This window comes from Aphis gossypii, chromosome 1, assembly GCF_020184175.1.
Source record: "Aphis gossypii isolate Hap1 chromosome 1, ASM2018417v2, whole genome shotgun sequence".
Lineage (NCBI taxonomy): Eukaryota > Metazoa > Arthropoda > Insecta > Hemiptera > Aphididae > Aphis > Aphis gossypii.
The window spans coordinates 2,376,338-2,399,160 of NC_065530.1; the positions used below are offsets into that span (position 1 = coordinate 2,376,338).

At 31.2% G+C, this 22,823-nt stretch overlaps 2 protein-coding genes and 1 pseudogene across 3 annotated transcripts; all 3 read right to left on the minus strand.

Moving 5' to 3' along the window:
* Positions 1 to 2,829: 2,829 nt before the first annotated feature.
* Positions 2,830 to 4,431, minus strand: LOC126549133 (uncharacterized; annotated as a pseudogene).
* LOC126549132 (uncharacterized) lies at positions 4,427 to 9,435 on the minus strand. 2 transcript variants are annotated; one of them, XR_007603309.1, is made up of 3 exons: positions 6,461 to 9,435; positions 6,087 to 6,398; positions 4,427 to 5,057 (listed from the first exon to the last, which is right to left on the minus strand). XR_007603309.1 is itself a non-coding variant. In XM_050197663.1 (2 exons), the coding sequence occupies exons 1-2, from the start codon at positions 6,965 to 6,967 to the stop codon at positions 6,183 to 6,185; spliced, it is 723 nt and encodes a 240-aa protein (XP_050053620.1). In that variant the 5' UTR covers positions 6,968 to 9,435; the 3' UTR covers positions 4,427 to 6,182. The 2 variants fall into 2 exon arrangements, 1 of the variants encoding a protein (XP_050053620.1); XM_050197663.1 differs by having other exon boundaries at positions 4,427 to 6,398.
* A 2,271-nt stretch (positions 9,436 to 11,706) lies between these two features.
* On the minus strand, positions 11,707 to 13,864 carry LOC114123216 (uncharacterized). Its single transcript, XM_027986116.2, has 2 exons — positions 13,071 to 13,864; positions 11,707 to 12,714 (listed from the first exon to the last, which is right to left on the minus strand). The coding sequence occupies exons 1-2, from the start codon at positions 13,503 to 13,505 to the stop codon at positions 12,643 to 12,645; spliced, it is 507 nt and encodes a 168-aa protein (XP_027841917.1). The 5' UTR covers positions 13,506 to 13,864; the 3' UTR covers positions 11,707 to 12,642.
* Positions 13,865 to 22,823: the final 8,959 nt, after the last annotated feature.

Sequence of the window (22,823 nt, forward strand, 5' to 3'; positions counted from 1 at the left end):
TTATATTTAAAATAAAAAAAAAAATTATACAAATTTAAACATATATTTAAATAATATTTAAACGACGCTAACAGCAAAACAGTTTCAAAAACATCTATATTTTGTTATAATTCAAAACAATTTAACAATTTACACTAAACAGATCAATCGTAATTCAAAACAAATAAACAAATTTTTGTCAAAATTATTATATAAACGATAAATCAAAAAAGTAGTAGTATCTTTGCAGATACAAAAAACAACATAAATACCTACATAATATTCATTTTTCGTAGTTAACTATTGACCACACGTTTTTTCGTGTTACGAATTAATGAATAGCGCGTGTGCGACTGGGTTGCACACAAATCTTTAAAAAAAAAAATGGGCTGTATAATATATGAAAAAAGATGAACAATGTTTCTGATAATATGACGGAAAATATATATTATCGTATTACATATAATATTTTCTTAAATACTAAAGTTAGCATCTAACAACTGACAAAGCAGAACCGGACAAACACGGTATTAGAAAATGAAATCATTTTGCGTCATCAAGATCACAATTATTGTATACAAGAGACGTGTATATATCGCGGAAACATCGCCAATTTAACAAAGAACCGTCGAATGATGGTAGCTGTATTTTCAGTAACTGAATGGATTGTTGACCGGTGTGCATATTACCATTCTGCACATCAAATAAAACCCATACAAAAATACGGCTTTCTCATTGGTTCAACATTTGGCGCGATATATGATATCTTATCATAGTTAAATTTATTTTAATTTCATGATAATACAATGAGATTTTTCATTATGCAAAAATTATATAAATTATTATTACAAACATATAAACTTATAAAAACCATATAATGTAATAATTTGCAAAAATTATTAATAATTATTATATTTATTATATTATACATATGTATATCAATAAGCATTTGGAAATTGGAATATTGGAAGAATGGGGTTGCGATAAAATATTTAAATTATATATTATTTTAATAATTATTATTATAAAGTTATTATCATAGTCAAATAGAATAATACAAATTAAACAATGTTCTGTATAAGAATTTCTTTTGTAGGCATAATATTATGAAGAGTATAATTTTTAAATGCCATGCTCAATAGACAAGTACTAACTTTTAAAAAAATATTTTTATTTATTTAATAATTGAATATATTAGTTAAAATAATCTATATCCTAAGGTAATGTATAGTTATGAATTAAAAGATTAATGAGATCATAAAAAGTATAGGTACAAAGTAAGAAATACATACTAACCTTTTTTTTAAAAAAAATTACCAATAAATAATTTATTACAAAATACAAATAATATCTATTTTTAGTAACTAAGTATGGTATTTAAAGCCGATATCTAAAGCCGTGATGCACACTAGCTATTACTCTTTAAGCTAATTTCTATGGTATTATATTAATATAATACTATTTATTATTTTAATAATTATTATTATAAAGTAGTCAAATATAAATTAAACAAAGTTTACCATGCTCAAACAGTAGTACTATTTATAAATACTATTAAGTACTAGACTACTAAGTATGTATTTAATAATTTAATATATAAATTAAATTATTTTATAGCTTAAAAATAGCACAAATAATAACAACTCAAACAAGCACTTATAATAGTTTAATGAGATTTTGCATTTGGTGTACAATAAGTTACATTTTTAAATAAATTTCTAGGTTTCTTTTTTTGGTTTCTTTGTTCTGTTGAAGCAGGTCGACCTATAATATTATAATTTAATAAAATTATTAAATACTAAATCATTAAACAATTAGTATGTTATAGTTAATTAAGAAGATACCTGAAGGTAGACGTTTACTACCTCTGGTTATTCAGGTTTCCTCCTTGAAATTGTTGTTGGTTGCACTCTTATAGCTGTACCATTCCTTTGTTTTAGCAACGTTGATTTAGACCCTGCAGTTGCAAGAAAAGTATTAAATTGTCCTTCAGAATTAATTTTTTCTAATCTGCTTTTAAATGTTAACAAATTATAATAAGACGAACCACCAAACTTTGTAAAGTTATTTATCATTATACTTTGTATATCTTTTAAAATTAACAATGACTTTTTTTTATTCATATCCTCTTTAAATTTATTCACTATTGTTTCATCAGTTTTCATATTATTTTCATTACCAACTTCTTTATTACTTTCTATTATACTATTAGTCTCATTACTTTGAACCAATTTTATTTGTTTCATGATGTAGTTAGTAAAAATGTAATGCAATGATTTTCAGGATCACAAGAACTAGTTGAATCAACAAATACAATATCTTTGGATAATGGCAAATCATGGGCTCGTTTCATAATCGGAGTTAAAATAAGAATAACAAATGGTTGCTCTTGAAAGTATAATGAAATCCCATTTGTAGCATAAGTTTTTTTTTCTTCTAGTTTGTAAAATAAATTGAAAACAATTTCAAGTAATATGCTACAATAGAATGCAATTCAAAAATTTAATTAATTCCTAGGTAGCATTATAGATTATAGGAAATAATTTATTATAAATTATATTCAATATCTATTCTACAATAAAACACTTATTAAACACTCAACATCTGCAATGTCAAGTTATATTCTCACTAAATACCAAATGTCCAAATGAAAATGAAATGTTGAACATTTTTAATTTGTAATATACAATTATAAAATATAAAAATGCTAAATTTAAAAATATATGCATAATTTAACTGAGAACTGTATATAATAATTAAACTCTAAAATACTAATAGTACTTAAAAAGTTTAAAAATGAGAATATAAAGTAAAATCTGTAATATAATTATTAAAATATAAGTCTTCTTAATTTGGTTTGTTATTTTGATGTAGTATAATAAATTTTAAATTTAAAATTAAAAGTATTAATAATTTGTAATGAAAAAGGTTTTATACCTATTAAGCTACATCAATAATAATAATAATAAATTTAAACAATATATTCATCATATAAATAATTAAACATATATATTTGATTACCATAATTACTCCTTGACCAGTACGGGGTCCTAGGTTTAGTACTCTCCACTGATCATGCCAATTTTGCACACATCTATATGTTGGGTTAATTCTACCGTTCGCAAAATCTTCAATAGGTTTATTTGACATATTTAAAATACTCTCATAATATATATTAATTATGAAATAATACAAATATTTTATTTGTATACTCACTACTTAAGATTGATAAGATACAATTTTTTTTAAAAATATTAACTTTTATTAGTAATACTAATAGAGTTAATGATCATCAATTGTAATTATTGTTAACATTAGAAACAGAAAAAATGTTATATTCAAATTTTACTAAGTCAATTCTATTATAAATATTATAGAATTAAATGATGTTTAATTAATTTTAAATGGCACTATATATTATAAGAAATCAACATAAATAAATTGTACTTTAAATCTGTCATATTATTATTTATTTACCGTATTGCATCTGATATTGTCATTCCATCATTAAAATACTCTTCAAAAGTGCTTTTTAAATGTATATTTGGATTTAAAAACCGCAGAGCTTCTGCAGTGTTAATATTATGATTATGAATATTTGAAATAGTAATCATACATAAGTACTTATTCTATAAACATAAAATATTATTTAGTTATTAGTATTTAATTTAAAGTTTCAATCTTTCAGTAAATAATTGTAAATTTAAAAATGTTTCTACCAATAATATAAATAAATAGTTTCTAATTTTATGACTTACTGGTTGGTTATTTTTAAATTCAGAATTACACACAGTTGTAGGTTACAACTTAAATGCAATTATTATTTTACTTTGTGTTTTATACCCACCTTCACAAAAGGGTCACTTTTTCTAGTAGATACAGTGTCTATTTTCACTACAACTTTAATAAATGCTTTACAATCAGTATTCTTTGATTTAGGTACCTCTTTTGTTTAAAGTTCTATCTACTTTATGATGAGAACTATGGTGGCAAACATAGTTTTTTCTATAAAGTAGTATTATAAAACATTTAAATTACATTTCTGATTTATAAACAAAATAATTTATTTAGATATGTTTACTAGGTGGCTACATACTTGCATTGAATATAATATGTTCCATTAGAAACTGTTGTTCGTACATTCCACCTAGTGTTAGTTTTTATAGAAAATTCTTCTACAAATTTACCGATATCATGAATATTATTTAAATTTGACCGAACAATAGTTATTGAGTAATTTTTACCTATAGTATTTTTAAATGAAGAAGGCATAGCATCAGAATTTATAGATAGATTCATTTTTAAATGAATTTATGGATTACTTTTCTATAAAATACCATACTTAGTTACTAAAAATAGATATCATTTTTATTTTGTTTATATACATATGTATATAATAAATATAATAACTATTAATAATTTTTGCAAATTATTACATTACATGGTTTTTATAAGTTTATATGTTTGTAATAATAATTTATATAATTTTTGAATAATGAAAAATCTCATTGTATTATCATGAAATTAAAATAAATTTAACTATGATAAGATATCATATACCGCAACAAATGTTGAACCAATGAGAAAGCCGTATTTTTGTATGGGTTTTATTTGATGTGCAGAATGGTAATATGCGACCGGTGTTTGTATTAGATGGCCGCGACGAACTTTCATTAACGTCGGTTGTCGGACCGATTAATGATTTAATTTCAAAAAACATAGATTCCGTTGACGTGTCAACCGGCTAGTCGGTTTGTTCGAATTCTTCTGAGCGATCGAGGTTGATCAACGAATTCATAATGACGTCCTGTTGCCGTCGAAAATCGTTGTAAAAAGATTCGAGATAGATAGATCGAGCAAGAAACACAGGTTGTTTTGTAGCGTCCGATTGTGCTACTAATGCTGCGGCGTAAATACTTTGGATCGACTTTAAAGCCCGATCCCGTTTTAAACGCGCACGTGTCAATTCACGCTAAGCATTGTCTTTGGTTTTCGGTGGCATGATAAATTAAGTATTTAAAAAACAATTCAAAATCCGGACAAATGGACCAAAATGTGCGACTGGGTTGCACACAAACCTTTAAAAAAAAAAAAAAAAATGGACTGTATAATATATGAAAGAAGATGAACAATGTTTCTGATAACATGACGGAAAATATATATTATCGTATTACATATAATATTTTTTTATATACTAAAGTTAGTAATACGAAATAACACGGTGACGATCACAGATCGATCAACACCAACAATATAGATATGAAATAATAATAATAATACAATTAATACAAATAATAAATTACAAAAAAATATACAATTTTATACGACATGAGCCCTACGAGGTATGTTGTCACCGGCGTATGTAGTTGCACAAGACGATGAAGAACAATAAAACGAAAATTAAATACGCGACGGTCGGGGTATTCGCACTGTGTATATTATAGGCACGAACAGACGCACGAGAAACTAATATGGCCATGCACGACGGGTCGTAATACGTACGACGGACGGACGACCACAACACAAGAGTTTTACGATATGAGCCGTTCGTTGACACCGATGGTCAACAACAAAATCGCGTACGCGGCAAGGGCGTGACACGAAGAAAAGCCAAAAAAAGGTTGGAGCGCACTGATGGCGGCGGGTTCACGACGGAGACAACGGTCGTCGTAAAAAAAAACAAAATTAATGTTTTTGAATTTTTTCGTGTGTTAAGATGCCGACGAATAACGGCGACAACAGCCGCGGCCGACATCACATACACGGAGGTGCAGAAAGTTCGCCGCCCCGCTCAGTGAAGTTAAACAAAAGAAAAACACAGCTATATGGATGATAACAATACACGACGGCGGTGTAATGCACCGGAGTATAAATTTTGTGTGTGAGTGCGATCAGTATCGAACAGCGCGTGATGATAATAGTGATGAATAATGTTAATTTTGACGAGACATATAATGATCCAGGTAAGTATTATGTGTGTATAAATGAAAAAAAAAATGCGAAAAAATGCGAAAATCACACCGACAAAATGTTGGTACAATATTATTTAGTGAATATCATATCTACGAGTTATGACGTATGAATAATACAAATAGTGAATAGGATACTCGTCTTTATCTTATTATCGTCAATTAACGTGCAAATGCCATTGCTCCGTGTCTGGAGACGAGTTTTCACGGTGTTGGTGATCGTTCTTAAAAGTTTCATTCCGACCGAGAGTTTGTAGCCCGTCGTTCGCGGCGACCACTGCCGCTACAGCAACAATACTTCCTTACGAAATTTAGAAGTATTCTTCTAAATGCCACAAGCAACGATTTTCGTTTTTTAGGCATCGGCTTAGGAACTACCTCTATCGAGTCGCTACCTGCAGCTAACACGTCCGTTGTTTCTTCCTCTGTGTCCGATGACCACGTCATTTTCTGAAATTGAACACATGTTATAACAAGTAATATAATATTATAACATTTATAACACATTTTACTTCATCGGAAGTAAGCGATCCTGTTAACCCAGGTTTCACTAGGAACGGTATTTCCGGTGATAATTCGACTAATTTTTCGATCGATTGATCGTTGTCTACCATCACTGCAGTTATGGTACTTATATTTTCCACATTCGGGTACGTCTCATCCACATTAAAATACCTTGTACTTACTGCTACTATTTCAGTAGCAGGATAGATCTGGACATCTGAGAGCAGGGATCTGCATTCGTCTTCGTCGTCGTCACTTAAAAAAGTAGACGTACACGAGCGATCCATCTCCAATTCCGATTGTATCTGTTCAAATAACTGATCAAGCATTCCTCCAGACGCAATTACCACTGATTCGTCAACCGACAAGTCTTCATCTACTTCTTCATCTTCGTCTTCGGGTTCGTCTTCGTCAAGGTCCATATCCACTAGTGTCGTGTCACCCAACTCGAGAGAAAACCGTATCTCTTCGAAAAACTCGTCCAGTAATCCCGGTTCTCCGGTATCCCCATCCATTATTAAATGATTGGTAATTGGTATAATAAATAAGTTTTAAATTGAAAACAAAAATCTATTTTAGTAGGACTAGTTTTTCGTTGCTGCGAAATATAAACGGCACTGAAATTATAAATTATTATATTTTATAGACTATATAAACATTGTTATTATGTTTCCTTAACAACAAATAAAATTCAATATAAATTTTATAGTCAACGTGCGTTTTCTAAAAATAATATACAACAGTTTTACAATATTTTTTTTTAATAATTCGATTTATTATGCATTACATTTTTCATTTTTTTATTATTATTTTTTGTAATTTTTACTTCTATATTAAATAGTACTTTTTTATTTCCATATTTATCAAAAACTTCAAAATTTCGTTATCACTAGGTTTAATATTATATTTGTAGCTATAATATTATTTCCATATAAATCTATACGGAGACAATCAGTACAATAGGTATAATAGACAATGCCAGTTAAATAACAGATTACCCGTTGTTTTAGAAATTTAGAATAGCAGCTCCCGATATTAAGGATACCAGTATCACAAAATGGCAAAACTGCATACACCACATATTAAAGAATGACTCAGTCTGAGTAAAGATAATAAAATAATGTATTTTAGTCAATAAAGCTATAATAATAATATAATATATATCATTATTTGTACAGCAAAAGATTTATTTTAAATTATACGTAATATTATAACAAATAATGCATTTGTTTCTCAATACAAAATATTTGGTACTTTATTATAAATTTAGTTTTAAATTAAAAAAAAAAAAAATCGAAATCGAATCAATGCATAACATTATAGATAAAAATCGTGATAAGCATACTTGGTGAATCACTTTGTATAAATACACATAGCGAGTGTACAGGGATAAAACTATCCACCCGGGTACCAATGATTAACGGGAAAAAAAGCTAACCAGCCAAGTGCGTACAGTCGCAATCACTTCACCTTTATAAAATTTATACAATCTATGTTCCAGAATCAAAGGTGAATATTCTGTAGTCTATGTCTATAGACATTATTATTGTATTTATTATATAAATGTAATAATATGTATGTATTATATACTTTTATTGTTTAATTATTATTGACTACAGCAAGCCGATCACATACAGTGATAAATATTTTGCATGTATTTAAATTCCGTAAACAACAAAACAGTTTCATTATTATTAATAATTACACAGTCCAATCGTAATTCAGAACAAATAAACAATTTTTCTATCCACATTATTATATTAACGATAAATCAACAAAATAGTAGTAACTTTGCAGATAAAAAAAACATAACATAATACTCATTTTTCCGAAGTGAATTATAAACTTTTAGCCACGGGGTTACGTATGGCGCGTGATGATGAAGGAGATAACAATGCAATTTAACTTTGACGATGCTTATAAAGATCCGTACTTCGAAGTGGGCATCATGTGTGTGCCGCCGTTTGTACGCGGATATCAAAAATCACATCGAAAATTTGTTTTACGTGATGTCGACCAGTAGTAACTTGAGTCCGGATGGTCAGTGGACAGTTTTCAGGATTGGCACAATAGTTGGTGAATACTATAAGACCTACGGGTTACGACGTATGTATACAACTGGTGAATAAGACACTCGTCGTAGTCTTATTATCGTCAAATATTGTCAAATCAAGTGCAAATAAAACTGCACCATGTCCAAAGACAAGTTTCCACGTTGTTGCATCGTTTTTAAAAGTTTTATTCCGACGAGGCGTTTGTAGCCCGTCGTTCACGGCAACCACCGCCGCTGCAACAACAATACTTTCTTCCGACATTCAGAAGTATTCTCCCTAGTGTCAAAAGGAACGATTTTCTTTTTTTAGCATCGGCTCAGAAACTGTCTCCATCGAGTCACTACCAGCTAACACGTCCATAGTCACCTTCTCTGCGCCCGATGGTCATAATTGCTTCTCGCTCGATGAACACGTCATTTGCTGCAATTCTGATGGCCACGACCTTTTTAAGTCTGACACACACGTTAGCTCTTCATCGGAAGTCAGCGGTCCGGTTAGTTGAGGTTCCACTAAAAACGGTATTGCCGGTGATAATTCGTTTACGTTTTCGATCGATTGGTGGTTTTTTGTTTTTGGTTATTCTTATTTATAATATTAAATGGTATGTTTTTATTTCGATGTTTATCCAATCCAAAATTTCAAAATGTTGTTATCACTATATTATTTCTGCATAAATCTATACGGAGAAAATCAGGATTGGTGTAATAGATAATATTACTTTTAAAAATTTAGAATAGCAACCTCCGATATTAAGGATACCAGTATCACAAAATGGCAAAATTGTATGAAAATACATAGTGTATAATATAGTACAGTATGACACAGTGAAGATAATTGAATACTACAGTTTAGTCTTTAAAGCTATAATAATATAATGTATATTTTTTGGACAGCAAAAGATTTATTTTAAATTATACGTAATATTATAATAAATAAAACATTTGTTTCTTATTATAAATTATTAAGTATTTTATTATATTTTAATATAATTATGGGTATAAATCTTAAAAGCTAGACTTTTTTTTAATTTCTAATACATTTACGAGTAGGTATGAATCTTTTAAAAACCCTTTAAACCTTAAGAATTAAACTAGAAATTATAAAAATTTTGTATTTATTATATTATAAAATAATATCGACAGATTTTTGTAACTAGTAAAATCATAAAAATTTAAACTTTGATGATTATAATAACTGTCATTGTGACTATGTATTTTCAATATTTTTTTTATTCATTGATATAAAAATGTATGAGAAAACTTGTATTTAATTTTTATTATGAATAAAAATTGTATTAGGGACTATAAAGACTCTATACGTAAAGTAAAAATATCTATAAAATAATCAAAAGTCTCACATACCTAGATAAGTTTGGCAAATAATTATACTCTTTTACATTAAGTGTAAATTGTATCTTGTAGTTATTCAGTATAGTATATTCATCATCATCGCTTAGCTTAAAATATAGAATTAACAAATACTAATGTGTTATCGTTTTTAAACATTTTGTAGGAATAAATTAAACAACAATACCGGGTCTGTATAAAATAACAATGTTGTAGTCTCATTATTAACGGTTAGGTACTATACAGTTAAACTACATTACTTATTTGTAATCGTCAACAACAAAAGAATCAGTAATAATATTATTATTGAAAAAAAGAGACCAAAGTGGTGGTCACTGTATCCATAGTATACGTTAGCGATGATAAATTTATAGTATCATAATATAGAGCCACATAGTTCATAATCGTGTTATGTGCTGCAGAGTTAATTTTAATGTAAAGAAAATCAACATAGTAATGTATAATGTATACATACCTACATAATAATTTAATAATTTTTTAGCACCTTAGTATTGCTATATATCTCTGATCCACGACGAAGAACATAGACGAAACACACATTTAAGCAAAATCATTTTTTTTCGTTTTTTAGTAATCTACATAGTAATTCACCTATTACAAAAATTATAGAATTTAATATTTTATTTTGTCACATTGATTTGTCTATATATATTATCTCAAAACAATTTAACATTCACTTAAATTCACGATTATTTTCATTTTATTTTTAAAATAAAAAATAAAGTATAAAATAATATGAAAATATAATATGTCAGTCCCTCAAAAATAATATCATCTTTCCAATAATGTTTACTTCAACCTGAGAGAGAAAATGAATACTGCGGTATATCCTCTTAATTTTTTTCATCTATATATTTCATTTTATACTAAATGTAAGCAGCGTTGAAATAAAAATCGGATAGCGCCCTGTGAAAAAAATGAAAAAGAACATGCTGTATAACACTACACGTGTGTCGGAAACATCGCTTTATCGTCTTGTTTTTCGTGCCGATATATCTTCCAGGTAATAGGCTGGTATAAGTATTACCAGTATAACATACTTGCAGGCCCAATTATTGTAGTGCACGACGACGGTAAAGTCGATACGCTTCGCGGCGGGAAATTGTTTTTAAACGAGTCGCGACTCGCAGGCAACAACGCAAAAATAATTAATAACGACACGATATCACAATAATATATTATAGACGCACGAAGGCGTGCGTTAAATATACAACACGCAGTATAAAGCTAAGCATAAAATGTACATACTATACCTCCTATAGAACCTGCATTGTACGTTTAATATGATGATATTGCAACACACCTTTTTTTTAGAAAGTTGCGAACCCCTGACACGGCGGATATATATATAGGTATGTATAATATAATATTACAATAGGTATACCAACACGCGTGCAAAACGCCTTCAAACCGATTTTTTTGCGAGACGAGTGACGATGATTCCTATGCGCTCCGCCGCAACGTATAATGCAATGACACCATAATAATAATAATATATTATTTGGCATAACATCTCATCCACAAATTTACTGTCTATATAGCCTCTATAGCTGCGACCGCCATACAAATTGACCGTCATGCGTCAAAAATGTCACAACCTATGGATACATTACCTACGTATTTAATATATATTTTAGTTGAAAAAATAATACTTACTTTAATTACAGGTTCCTACTACACTGTATTGAATGAATATTAAAAGACATACAGTATACCAATTACCAGATGATAATAATAATAATATTATTCATTGTGAACTGTACCATTATCTGTGTACATACAGGGACAAACATATTATACATAGGAACCACGAAAATAATGAACAAATCGAAGTTTTATGTTTGTAATAAATTGTATTATATTATGATTGAATTAAAAGCTAAGTAATAATTCAAGTAATCAATATATACCCAAACAATATAAATCATTTAATAAAAGAAAACAAAAGAGAAAAATAATAATGTACAAAGACGAGAAAAACGTAAAGGTACGCCGTGGGTTTATATAAATTTATATATAATAATAATATGTCTTATTGAATATAATATAAACGAGTAGTCCCTATAATATTTTATTATACAAATATAATACTATATTGTGTTATGTTTTTTTTTTCAACATAATATAATGGACTTCTTCATAATATTTCTATATAGGATTTGGTTCGATATCCACCCAGTTGTCACATAAATAGGACTACTTTTAAATAAACATTTTCTTAATTTTTTTTTTTTTACCATATTAAGATTATATACCTGCTAGATCTAAACGTCTACATAATAATATAATAATGATAATAGATAAATACTAAAACCTAGACTACATATTGATAGGATCACAGTCATAACAAAAAAAAATAATGATATAATAATAAAATAATAATAATAAATAATAATAATAACAATTAGGAATTAAACCTAAACTGTACAGTGTGGGAGGGGGCGAGAAAAAACGCGCTATTTCGCGAAACTGATAGAACCGAGTCAACTACCGAGAGCATGGCGAATCTATTTGGAATGTATGTCTATACATAACGTATTCTCTCTCTCCAAACATAAGCATGTATATAATATAATATACTTGTATGGTGGATAAACGGTGTTCTTCGGTACGGTTACTCGTCACTGCAGGCTGCTGCGGCGTTGATGGGCGACGTTTTATTTTGAATTATTCATTTTCTGTTCGGTTTATTACAATATTTTTTCGTGTGTTGTTTTTGAAATAGTATAATATAATAAATCTCTTTAATATTATTATATTTTGTTTTGTTTAACAGCTAACGGCTCTCGTATCTGACGAACTCGACAGCTTGTCTTGTGCCCGAGAAGAAGGGGTCATGGTCTGAAAACACAATATCAAACAAACAATAAATACACAATTATTTCGCAACAACTAATGGTAGTGATAATCGCACACGTGTGTGTGTGTGGAAAGGGGCCTAACAATTAAAAATATATTTAAGCGGACGGAACGGTGAAATTCCAAAAGAGAGAAAGTTCGGGCGAGCGATACCACGGTACCCAACCCGTAACCGAAACGTACGAACGGTCACCTAAATAACCGCGGTATAAGATTGAATTACAGCAATTTCGATTATTTATTTTTGAGCGTTTTACGACGACCGCGACGTCAGGAGGAGTTGTGGAGGGGACGTGTTTTTTTCCTAATTGAATAATTTGACCTCAACAACAACTCACCGATTCGGAGGACGATTGTGGCTGTGCGGCCACGGCTACGGCTGCGGCGGCGGCGGCCAAAGCGTTCGGCGTCGATATGATGCCCAAAGGTTGCCGGACGGCGGCCACGGAGGACGACAGCATGACGGCAGCGGCGGCGGAGTGTACGGCGTCTGCGTTCACCGACCTGTGATTTTCCAGCATGTCCTCCAGGTCGCAAATGTAATCGATAACGTGATGGATCACCTCCAGCCGGGAAATTCTCTTATCCTTGGGGATCAGTGGCACCAAGTCCTTGAGCTTAGACAAGTACTTTTGGATCTTTTCGTCTTCCAGGTCACCGCGCTTGCGGTGCACTCGGCCGCCGGTCACTGCGTGTCCGGTCGAATCTCCGTTGCTATTATTGCTGCTGCTGTTGTTGTTGTTGTTATTACGGCACATTGGTATGGATTTCATGGTGGCTGCTGTTGTGTCGGATTGAAGTAAAACGAAACGAACTCGTGTAGACACGCGAAAAAAATAAATATATTTCACGCTCGGCGCTGACGGTCAGAAAACTGTAGAACGCGAAACGAACGGTATCGGACGAGAAATGCACACGAGAGCACTGTGCGCAAAACGGGTCGACGATGTATCGTTAATAATATTATTATTAAAGTTTAAACACAGTTGATCGATCCTTCGCTTTTAGACGACGGCGACGACGGTAATATAATAATAATAATAATAATAATAATATTACGATTATACGGTAGTAGTCACGGACGTGGTCTGTTTGCGAAGAACGGTGTACTGCGACTGCGGCCGGCCGGCCGGTCGGGTGGTATTTATAGAGCTCGGCGGTGGGTGGGGGACAGCCGGCGGAGGCCACGCCCGTCGCGGCGGCCGTGGACGAGATTGAATGGATTTCAAAGAGACTAGCGCGGCGGCGCTCGCACGCACGGACGCCGCCGCCGCCGCCGCCGCCTATACAAAAACGACGACGACGACGACGACGCGCACACCTGACACCTGCCTCGGCGGCGGCCACCGAAAAATACCACAGAGGATTTTTAACCCCGCCACCCACCGCCCACCCCGTTACCGCACTCGTATACCCGGTTATCTCAAAGAGCGGACCGGACCGAACGGGCTAGTTGGCGTGGGAACACCAACTGGTATATACACTTTATCCACACATATATATACATAGGTACCTATTATAAGCATATATAATATGTGTGTGCACGTGTACGAGACGATGCTGTGTGTGAAGCTCTTCTCCATGGTTTTTCTCATATTATTATTACATACGTTTTTTTTTTTTATTTATTTTTTTATTAGATTATTATGATCCGATTTAATATATATAAGACGTATACCGCAGGACGGTGTGTGTGTGTGTAAAGTTGCCCCTCAAGTCACTTTTACTTGTGTGTATACTGCATCGCCGACGGTGCTATGCGAATTCGACCTTCGTGTACAATGTATATTATAATTTGATAAACGTATCAGATATAGGTATTATGGTTTTTTTTTTTTTGATTTATTATTAATTTTTAATAAACGCAATGCACTTAATTTAATATTCGGCTCCTTAAATATAGGTACGCGCACCGTGTACTTATTATATATAGGTACTAGGTAATATAGACTTTTTCGGTTTTAAAAAAATATCGCGCGTCAAATCGTTTTTTAATTGTTCGGTTGACGGAAACATTACAATACATATTATACTTAACGACACACTCACTTAACCCATATTGCTATGTTATAATATAGTATTATAATACGTTGTTTGCGGCGATAACGTTTTAATTTCTTTTGTATTTCAATATTGTACAAAAATTAATTGAAAGCTCATTTCATTTGCTTTCTCGTAATAAATAAGATATACAAAACTATTGATTTATTAATTATAAACTATGTTACACACTTAAATAATCTGTGTTTGGTTTGATTTTGATTTGAACCTTGTTGAGTTTTCAGAACACAAAATTAAAAGTACATTAATATTAAAAAAACAAACATTCTAATAATCAATAACGCTTAATAATTAGTGCCTAGTTAGCTCTTAAAACGTTAGAGCATAAACATGACGCATATAAATGCATGTTTTAAAATTCCAATCTTAATAACATTTATAGTACGAGTAGGTAGTAATAATATATTAAGATTTCTGTGTATTTTTCACGACTTTAACATGTCATAATTATTATTTTGTTATCAGTGCATTACATATTATTATTATATGCATAAATTACTTTTATCGCGTTGTTTTTAACAATATTATCTTTGAAAACTAACTAAATACAGAACAATTATTATAACTTGGTCTGAATGCTATGTCTTCATATTTTATTATTATCGCATATTGTAATGTGGGTCATTTTCCAGAAATGTTTAAGTGTTTAACATTGTTCACTAACACAATATATCATAAGAGGAAACTGTGTGGCGCGGCGCTTTTTATACGCATAAATACGACTTAAGTATTTTCTCCGAAGACGTCAGATTTCATTTGAAATGTTAATGCAAAAATTATATTTTACTTCGAATCGCCAACATTCTACTTCGTTGTGAAATACTTGTAGGTATGCGTCCTATGTTATAAATGTGTATGATAATGTAATACAGTGGTACGAGTATTACATGTAGACTCCTATAAAACATAACAATATATAGGTAGATTTTCCTTGAGGTGTATAAATGTATAATATATTATACCGTAATTATTTGCATGCGAATTGCATTATAGCATTACTGGGAAGCAATAAAACAATAACAAATTTCAACGAACAATATCCATGTACGTACGACCATGAGAGAGTATAACAAACTATACCTACTATTAAACTATTAAAGTAAGTATAATTATTATCATATTTAAATATATTACATCAAACCTATATCATCATTTTCACGTACTGCATTAGGTGCAACAGCCGCGATATTTTATGCATCATTATTATTGTCCGGAGTTGTATTCGTATAAAACGATTCCAAAATTTTACAAAACAGATTTGCGATAAGTGATGTACACATACCTATGCACTGCATTTTGGAATGCATAATAAATATACGCGGTGATGATCAAGATAATATTCATTATGTAATATTATTTCTCAAATCGTCATAATATAATACTTATTCTACGATAGGTACCTGTTTAGAATTTACACAAAAAGGGTGTCGTCCGGTACACTTCTATAAGTTTTGTTTATTGTTTATTGTTGTATACTGTTCAATGTTAATCTCTCGTGAATCGTGAAATTGTTGTGCAGCGAGCTCGTATAATATTGACTATTGAGTTCATTGTTATGCACTTTTTTTATAGCCTTATAGCCGATATAAATACAGAACCTTATAGTATTATATACATACTTGCGTAGTGAAACAACATCGATCGTTATTCGTTATTATAATGATAATAGTATCATATAATATGCGGTTTGTTGAACTCGTATGCGCATAATATTTATATCTCATACGGCTTATCGTCATAGTATGTTATCAGAATTAATATATATCGTATATACTATATAGAATTGCATAGCTAATGCATAAACTATAATAATATAGTCAGTATAGCTATGGTATAATATGATATTTCCAAGTGCGTTTCTTAAGAAATACAGCGCCTAAGTATGACAATATTTTTTCATAAGAGATACATATAAACGCCAAAATGAGATGAGAAAAAAATAAATCGTAACGTAAAAAATAGCCAAAATCTAAACCATTTGTGTGCTACATTAATATGATATTGAATGTAATAGAGTGCTATCTCACCGACAAATATATAATTTAATCAAAACATATATATTAACTGATTATGATAGATCGTTAGAGTATTTTTGTGTTATAACTTATTACATAATATTATATTATATATCTATATAATACAATACAGATTTTTTTACAAAAATAATTATTATGCTGAATAATTAATATAAATTAGTTATTATGATTATATTTTATAGATTATTGACGATTGAATATTCTCCAGTAAATACAACTTTGATACAACTATTGTAAATAATATAAATGGCTTGTATCTTTAGGCTTATGCCATTAACCCAATATTTATTATTATTATTATCTACATTCTTCACTCTTCTACTACTAGTTGAAATATCCTGTTTAATTTTGATTAAACGTATGCGAAAATATAGTCAACACTTCCTCCTCCCCCATAAGCCGAATCCCATTCACTGTTTGACACTGAATGCAGCTTCAGGGTAGACATGCATAACTAATATATTATGTTAAGTATCAGTTTCAACTATTATTGCTGTATAATATAATAGTGTGTGTATATAATATTATACCTAACAGTGAGACGTTAGATAATATGTGCTGTTATAATATATGTGCGGCGCACCCGTCGCCGTCTTCGGAAATTTACGGTGTCCAAATAATGACGACGGAGACACGTGTTTTTTCCTCTTTACATAATATATATTTTTATCTCACGAAATATGCGTGCAGAGCAAGCGACGAAGAAAAAACACATTTCGACGATCACTACAGCAATGCACACGTGACGTATAGCAAAATAATTTCTGTTCGGTGTACACATCACGTTTACGAAATCCCTTACAAGGGAAAACGGCAAAAATAACGAGCAGACCAGAAAAAAACTGCATTTTTTTGCACAATTATAACAGATATTCGCTCCAACGGTTTCCAAATTAGTATTGCATGTATATTATATTAAAAAGGATCCTGATAAAGTGTTAATCAATGTTAGATGACATTATTGACGGTATACCTAGGTATCTATGTTTAATAATAATATATGATTCCCAATCACCTTCGACGACACTATTTTAACGATTGGGATTGATTTTCGAACGTTTCAGCATCTGCGTAGCAACGCGCTAAATTAATTATTTTGATCGCAATAATCATTAAATATAATACATAGTCACTGTTATTATCTTCAAACCAAACTACGTAGTACTGACATTAGCTTGTTTTCAGTATTAAATTATGCGCTATGAATTATGATCGATTTCGCTGTAAGTATATATTATTTATCATTCCGAATGTTTGACCAAAAAGGTCATAATTTAATGTAGTACGTCTCTATGTGCTTTACAATCATAGTACACGTGCAGCAGCGTTGTGCTATAGTTAAATAAAACGGTAAAATGTTTATATATGAAACACTACTTCCGACACATCTGTACAACAGAATTGAACGACAACCAGAAAAAAAAAGGATAAACCCCAATAAATTTGTATTCGTCTCGAATCCATATGTTTTGATACGCTGCACAGTCGATTTCTGTAATATTATAGATAAAAACATCAAATAAATAAATCAAACATATGACTTCGTTATCCTCATATAACATTGTATAGTACATCAGCGACAGTTGGGATCGTCTGTTATATTATTATATAAATATATAAGACGGTCTTTATTTTACATTCATTTGTAAAGGCTATATTATTATCTGCAGACTCAGATAAAATAATTTTAAATAAATACTAGACTACTTCATAAAAATAATGTACGGAATAAAGTATTTAAAATTGGGTGAAGTGAGGTAAATTATAGATGATACAATATTTATTTAATTAAATATTGCCAGCATTATTTTCTTTGTTTTTGTTTATGTGTTTATTTGTAATAAAAAATGATTAAGATTGTCCCCATTGAATAGCACTCAAATGTATTAAGGGAAATATACATATATATAGGACATAGGTGTTATGATGCAAAAAATATACGATTCCTGATCATTTTAATAGTCTCGAGTGTAAATTATATAAATATTTACAATTGCTCAATTTGGTCCCGGAGAAAATAAATATTTTTCCTCATTTACTTACATGGACTTTTCTCAATATAACTACGAACCCTAAACACGTTAACTACGTCCAATTAAAAAATGTTTTAATTGTAGAAGTTATTGAGAAACGTCAAATAGTATATATATTTGGAACATATTTACCCCAAGTATGATTATTATATGTAGAGCAAAAAGTATTCAGTCTGCAGCAATCACGGGGACGCTGCAGGGTTGTTGCGTGCAGCTGGGGACTGTGGCGGGAAAACGTAAAATCCTAGTTTTGACGTGGCTAAACTTGACAAAATACTATTATAATAGCCGGTTGGGGTAGTATATAGGTGATGTGCCTACCTATATACTCGCTGTCTACGCAGCAGATCGATTTTAGCGGGTTCACGTGAACCGTAATATCGCTTGAGTATAACACACTATGTATTATATTGAGGAGCTAGGTTACCCCCCGCGTAGTCGCGTTTATTGTTTACGATAATGTGTAATGTACAAGGGTAAAAAGCTTGCGAAACTCGCGACACATATACCGCGCGACCGGACCCGGAGGCGCGCACCTTGCCCTTGCGTACGTGAAATGCCATGCGTGCGCCCCTCCACCGGCGCAGCTGCAGCAGCCGCCGTGGGAAACGCGACCCCCGAAAGACAAAAAACCAACAAAACCACACCGGTGACGTCGAGTCGCCACCATAATAAATGCGCATAGTACACGTTGTATATACTATAAATGTAGAGTTCCTGCTGCCGATGCAGCTGCACTGCACGCGCGGGACCTTTGAATGCATCGGGCGCGACGACTAGACATAATATTATAATATAGCACATCACCCCTACCCCACGAAAACACTGTTCATACGCACCTCTCCTTCATATGTGTGTATACTTATATATATATATTTAATGTTATGAAATATGAATAATATGTATATAATATATTATGTTATTGCATATTATTGTGCACATCTGCAGCGTTTCCCCGCGAGTCCGGTCGATCAGCTGCACCGTGATTTCTCGTGTGCGCTTCCCGGAAAAACGCACTATATATAATAATATTATCATTATATGTCGCTACTGCGTTTAACGCCACACAGCCTCAACACCGGGCCTCGTGTTGCGACCGTTAAAAAAATTTCAAATATATATTATTATACTCGCGACCATCGCGCCGTTTAGCCCTAGCTTGCAGCTGTATATAGTTTTCACGTGTATATTATTTATATATTTATAGTGTCATGTATTAAACCGCATTCGTATACACTGCTGCTGATTATACAAGATAGTACGGAATTTTTATGATTAAACTATGGTTTTTGGTCTTTAATTTGAAGTTTATGAGTATCAAATACAATATATTATAGAAACGGAGCGGCTAGTAAGCGTTAGAACACGATCGTTAAAAAAATTTAATAGGTGTATCATGTCTATAACTTTCCAATAATATCCCACAGTACTTTTCACAAATAATTTACAGGATTTTAATGGTTGTGAAAAAAGAATAGTTTAAATTTTTTACAAGTATCTATAAGATAATCTAATAACAGCCTGCGGGAAAATATTTAAAACATGATATGGTAAAAAAAAATCTGTGTTTCCTAGCTAATTTGAATAATATATAATGTTGTCTATGTTACAGTGTTTACTATTCTGACAAACTATTTGGTTCAAGTTATTGATACTGAAAGCGTCGACTTAAAAATTATCCTTAAAAATGCAATTTAATTTTCGAACACTTCATTTATACTCGAAATTTGTTTTCTATAGTTATGATTTCGTCAATAAATTAAATTTATGTAGCGATATATATTGTAGTATTATGTTTTATTATTAGAAACGACATTTTACAGCAAAAACGTGACTAAACTAAGATTTTTTTGTCGAAAACTTTATAAAATATAAAGTATTCAAGTATTTTACATATTCGATATTATAATAATTTATAGGTGTGCTCGGTTTTACGCACTTAATGTGAGTGAGTAATATGATGCAATAGCTTATAACGTTCGGAGTCGTTGGCTTTATGACTTTTTAATATTAAGGATTTTTAACAATCAATACGTACTCTGTAAGTAGCTGAATACCAATGTTTTATAAAAATTAAATATATAATATATTGTAATAATAACGCATAATCCTACTTTTTGTTTGCAAAATTTGACGAATAGAAATATATTGTATTATTGTACACTAATCCAAACTTTCCAAAATGGGTATTGAGTTTTTCCTGTTAATAAGAGCTACAAAATTATGAGGAGTTATGATTGTTAAATGTCCATACGTCGATGACTGTAAAATAAAAGGGAAAATTATTTTTGAGAAATTTAAATAAGCTTGTACATTATAAGTGCTTAATAATTAGAGCAATTAGACACTAGATACATGCACTATTACTTTATACAAATGGTTAATATACAATAGATATAATTTATCAGTGGCTTTTTCAAAATATAGGTAGAGTTGGTCAATAGACTTTGAATTCCACGGCGGAAATTTGAAGAATTAACGAGATAGCATAAATTGTAATGGCTTCTACCCTAGTCGTAAACAATGTATAGAAAGACCATCAGAAAAATCAGTGTTTTCTTCACCATTAGCAATCATTAAGCTGTAATATTTACTAATAATTATTAATTATTACTATAGATATGTTATTGTACATTTTTTATAAGATATTAAAACAACGAGTATAATAATATTATTAATAAATATTTAATTTGTTTACTCTCAGCACGCTCCGTTATAGTGCCGATCAACACTGAAATCGGTCCAAACGGTTCACTATGAAAACATATTATTAAAAACATTTATGTACGATAAAGTTTCGGAGTTAACCCATATCGCATCAAAAATATGCACATAACACATTATATTATTATATCATGCGCAGCCATGACGTAGCTTATTGTGTATATTATAATAATAATATAATAATATGTAAACGCCGTAGGTACATACTATTATATTGTATTCTTGACCGTCGTCGTACCCGGTTTTTTCTCTTTTCCCCCGTAAAGAGGTCACAGGTGTGCGACGCGTTTTTTGAAAACGACTTCATTTCCATAACGTCTTGCCCCGTACGACTACGCGTATCGTGGTGGTGTGTATACACTTCGGCCGTGTCGGCGTGGCAGAGGGAATAATATTAGTATGTATATTTTTTTTAATAGGTGCGGTGCCGGTATGCTCTCGAGCGACCGAGTGTATGTGTGTCTGTGTCTGTTCGTGTGGAATTGCCTGGTAGATAATATTTTGTTAACAAGCCATGATTGTTGAACACGTGTGCGCCACAAACAATAATAATAATAACCCGCCACATGTCACGGTCACTGATAAACGTCTCCTGGCACCCCGTACTTGACCGCGCGCCGTAGTCGCCGTCGTCGACGAAAAAACATAAAAAAAAAAAATATATATATAAAAGAAACAAACAAAAAAATTATCATACGCGTCGATGCCGGATATATAAGTATAAGTATTTTTATAGCATACAGAGTGGTATCCTTGAGTTTTCCCTTAAAGGCTGACTCGGGAGAACGGGGAAACGCCCGGGTCCACCCTGTATGAATAAATACGAATATTCTTCTCCACCGTAGGTATGAGTAATATATTTTTTATTATCGTATAACATATACGTAGTCGTATAAACGCGCTTATTGTGATTTTTATTCAAACGAACGCAGAAAACACGACGACTACGACAAAACGTTGTAGGAGCGCGGGCACGACGACAAACGACATAATAGTAATAGTAATAATAATATCATTGTTATAAAAAATATCAGATTATATTATATTCCGAACACGTGCAACGCCATAAGATAATATATCGATATTCTTAGCGCCCGTTTCCCGAGAGCGTTATTTTTTTTCCGTAATATTATTATTACTATTATTATTATGCCTACTTGTTAGTTCACCATAATATTATAATATATTACTTCTATCAATGTACCTATTATATATGAATCTACCTGCAGCGCTACCG

Bases quoted from the DNA above. Each gene is read 5' to 3' on its own strand.
- LOC114123216 (XM_027986116.2), bottom strand. From the start codon at position 13,505: ATGAAATCCATACCAATGTGCCGTAATAACAACAACAACAACAGCAGC. The intron at 12,715-13,070 runs GTGAGTTGTTGT...TTGTGTTTTCAG, and splicing joins CACAATCGTCCTCCGAATCG to ACCATGACCCCTTCTTCTCG.
- LOC126549132 (XM_050197663.1), bottom strand. From the start codon at position 6,967: ATGGATGGGGATACCGGAGAACCGGGATTACTGGACGAGTTTTTCGAA. The intron at 6,399-6,460 runs GTAAAATGTGTT...GTTCAATTTCAG, and splicing joins GATCGCTTACTTCCGATGAA to AAAATGACGTGGTCATCGGA.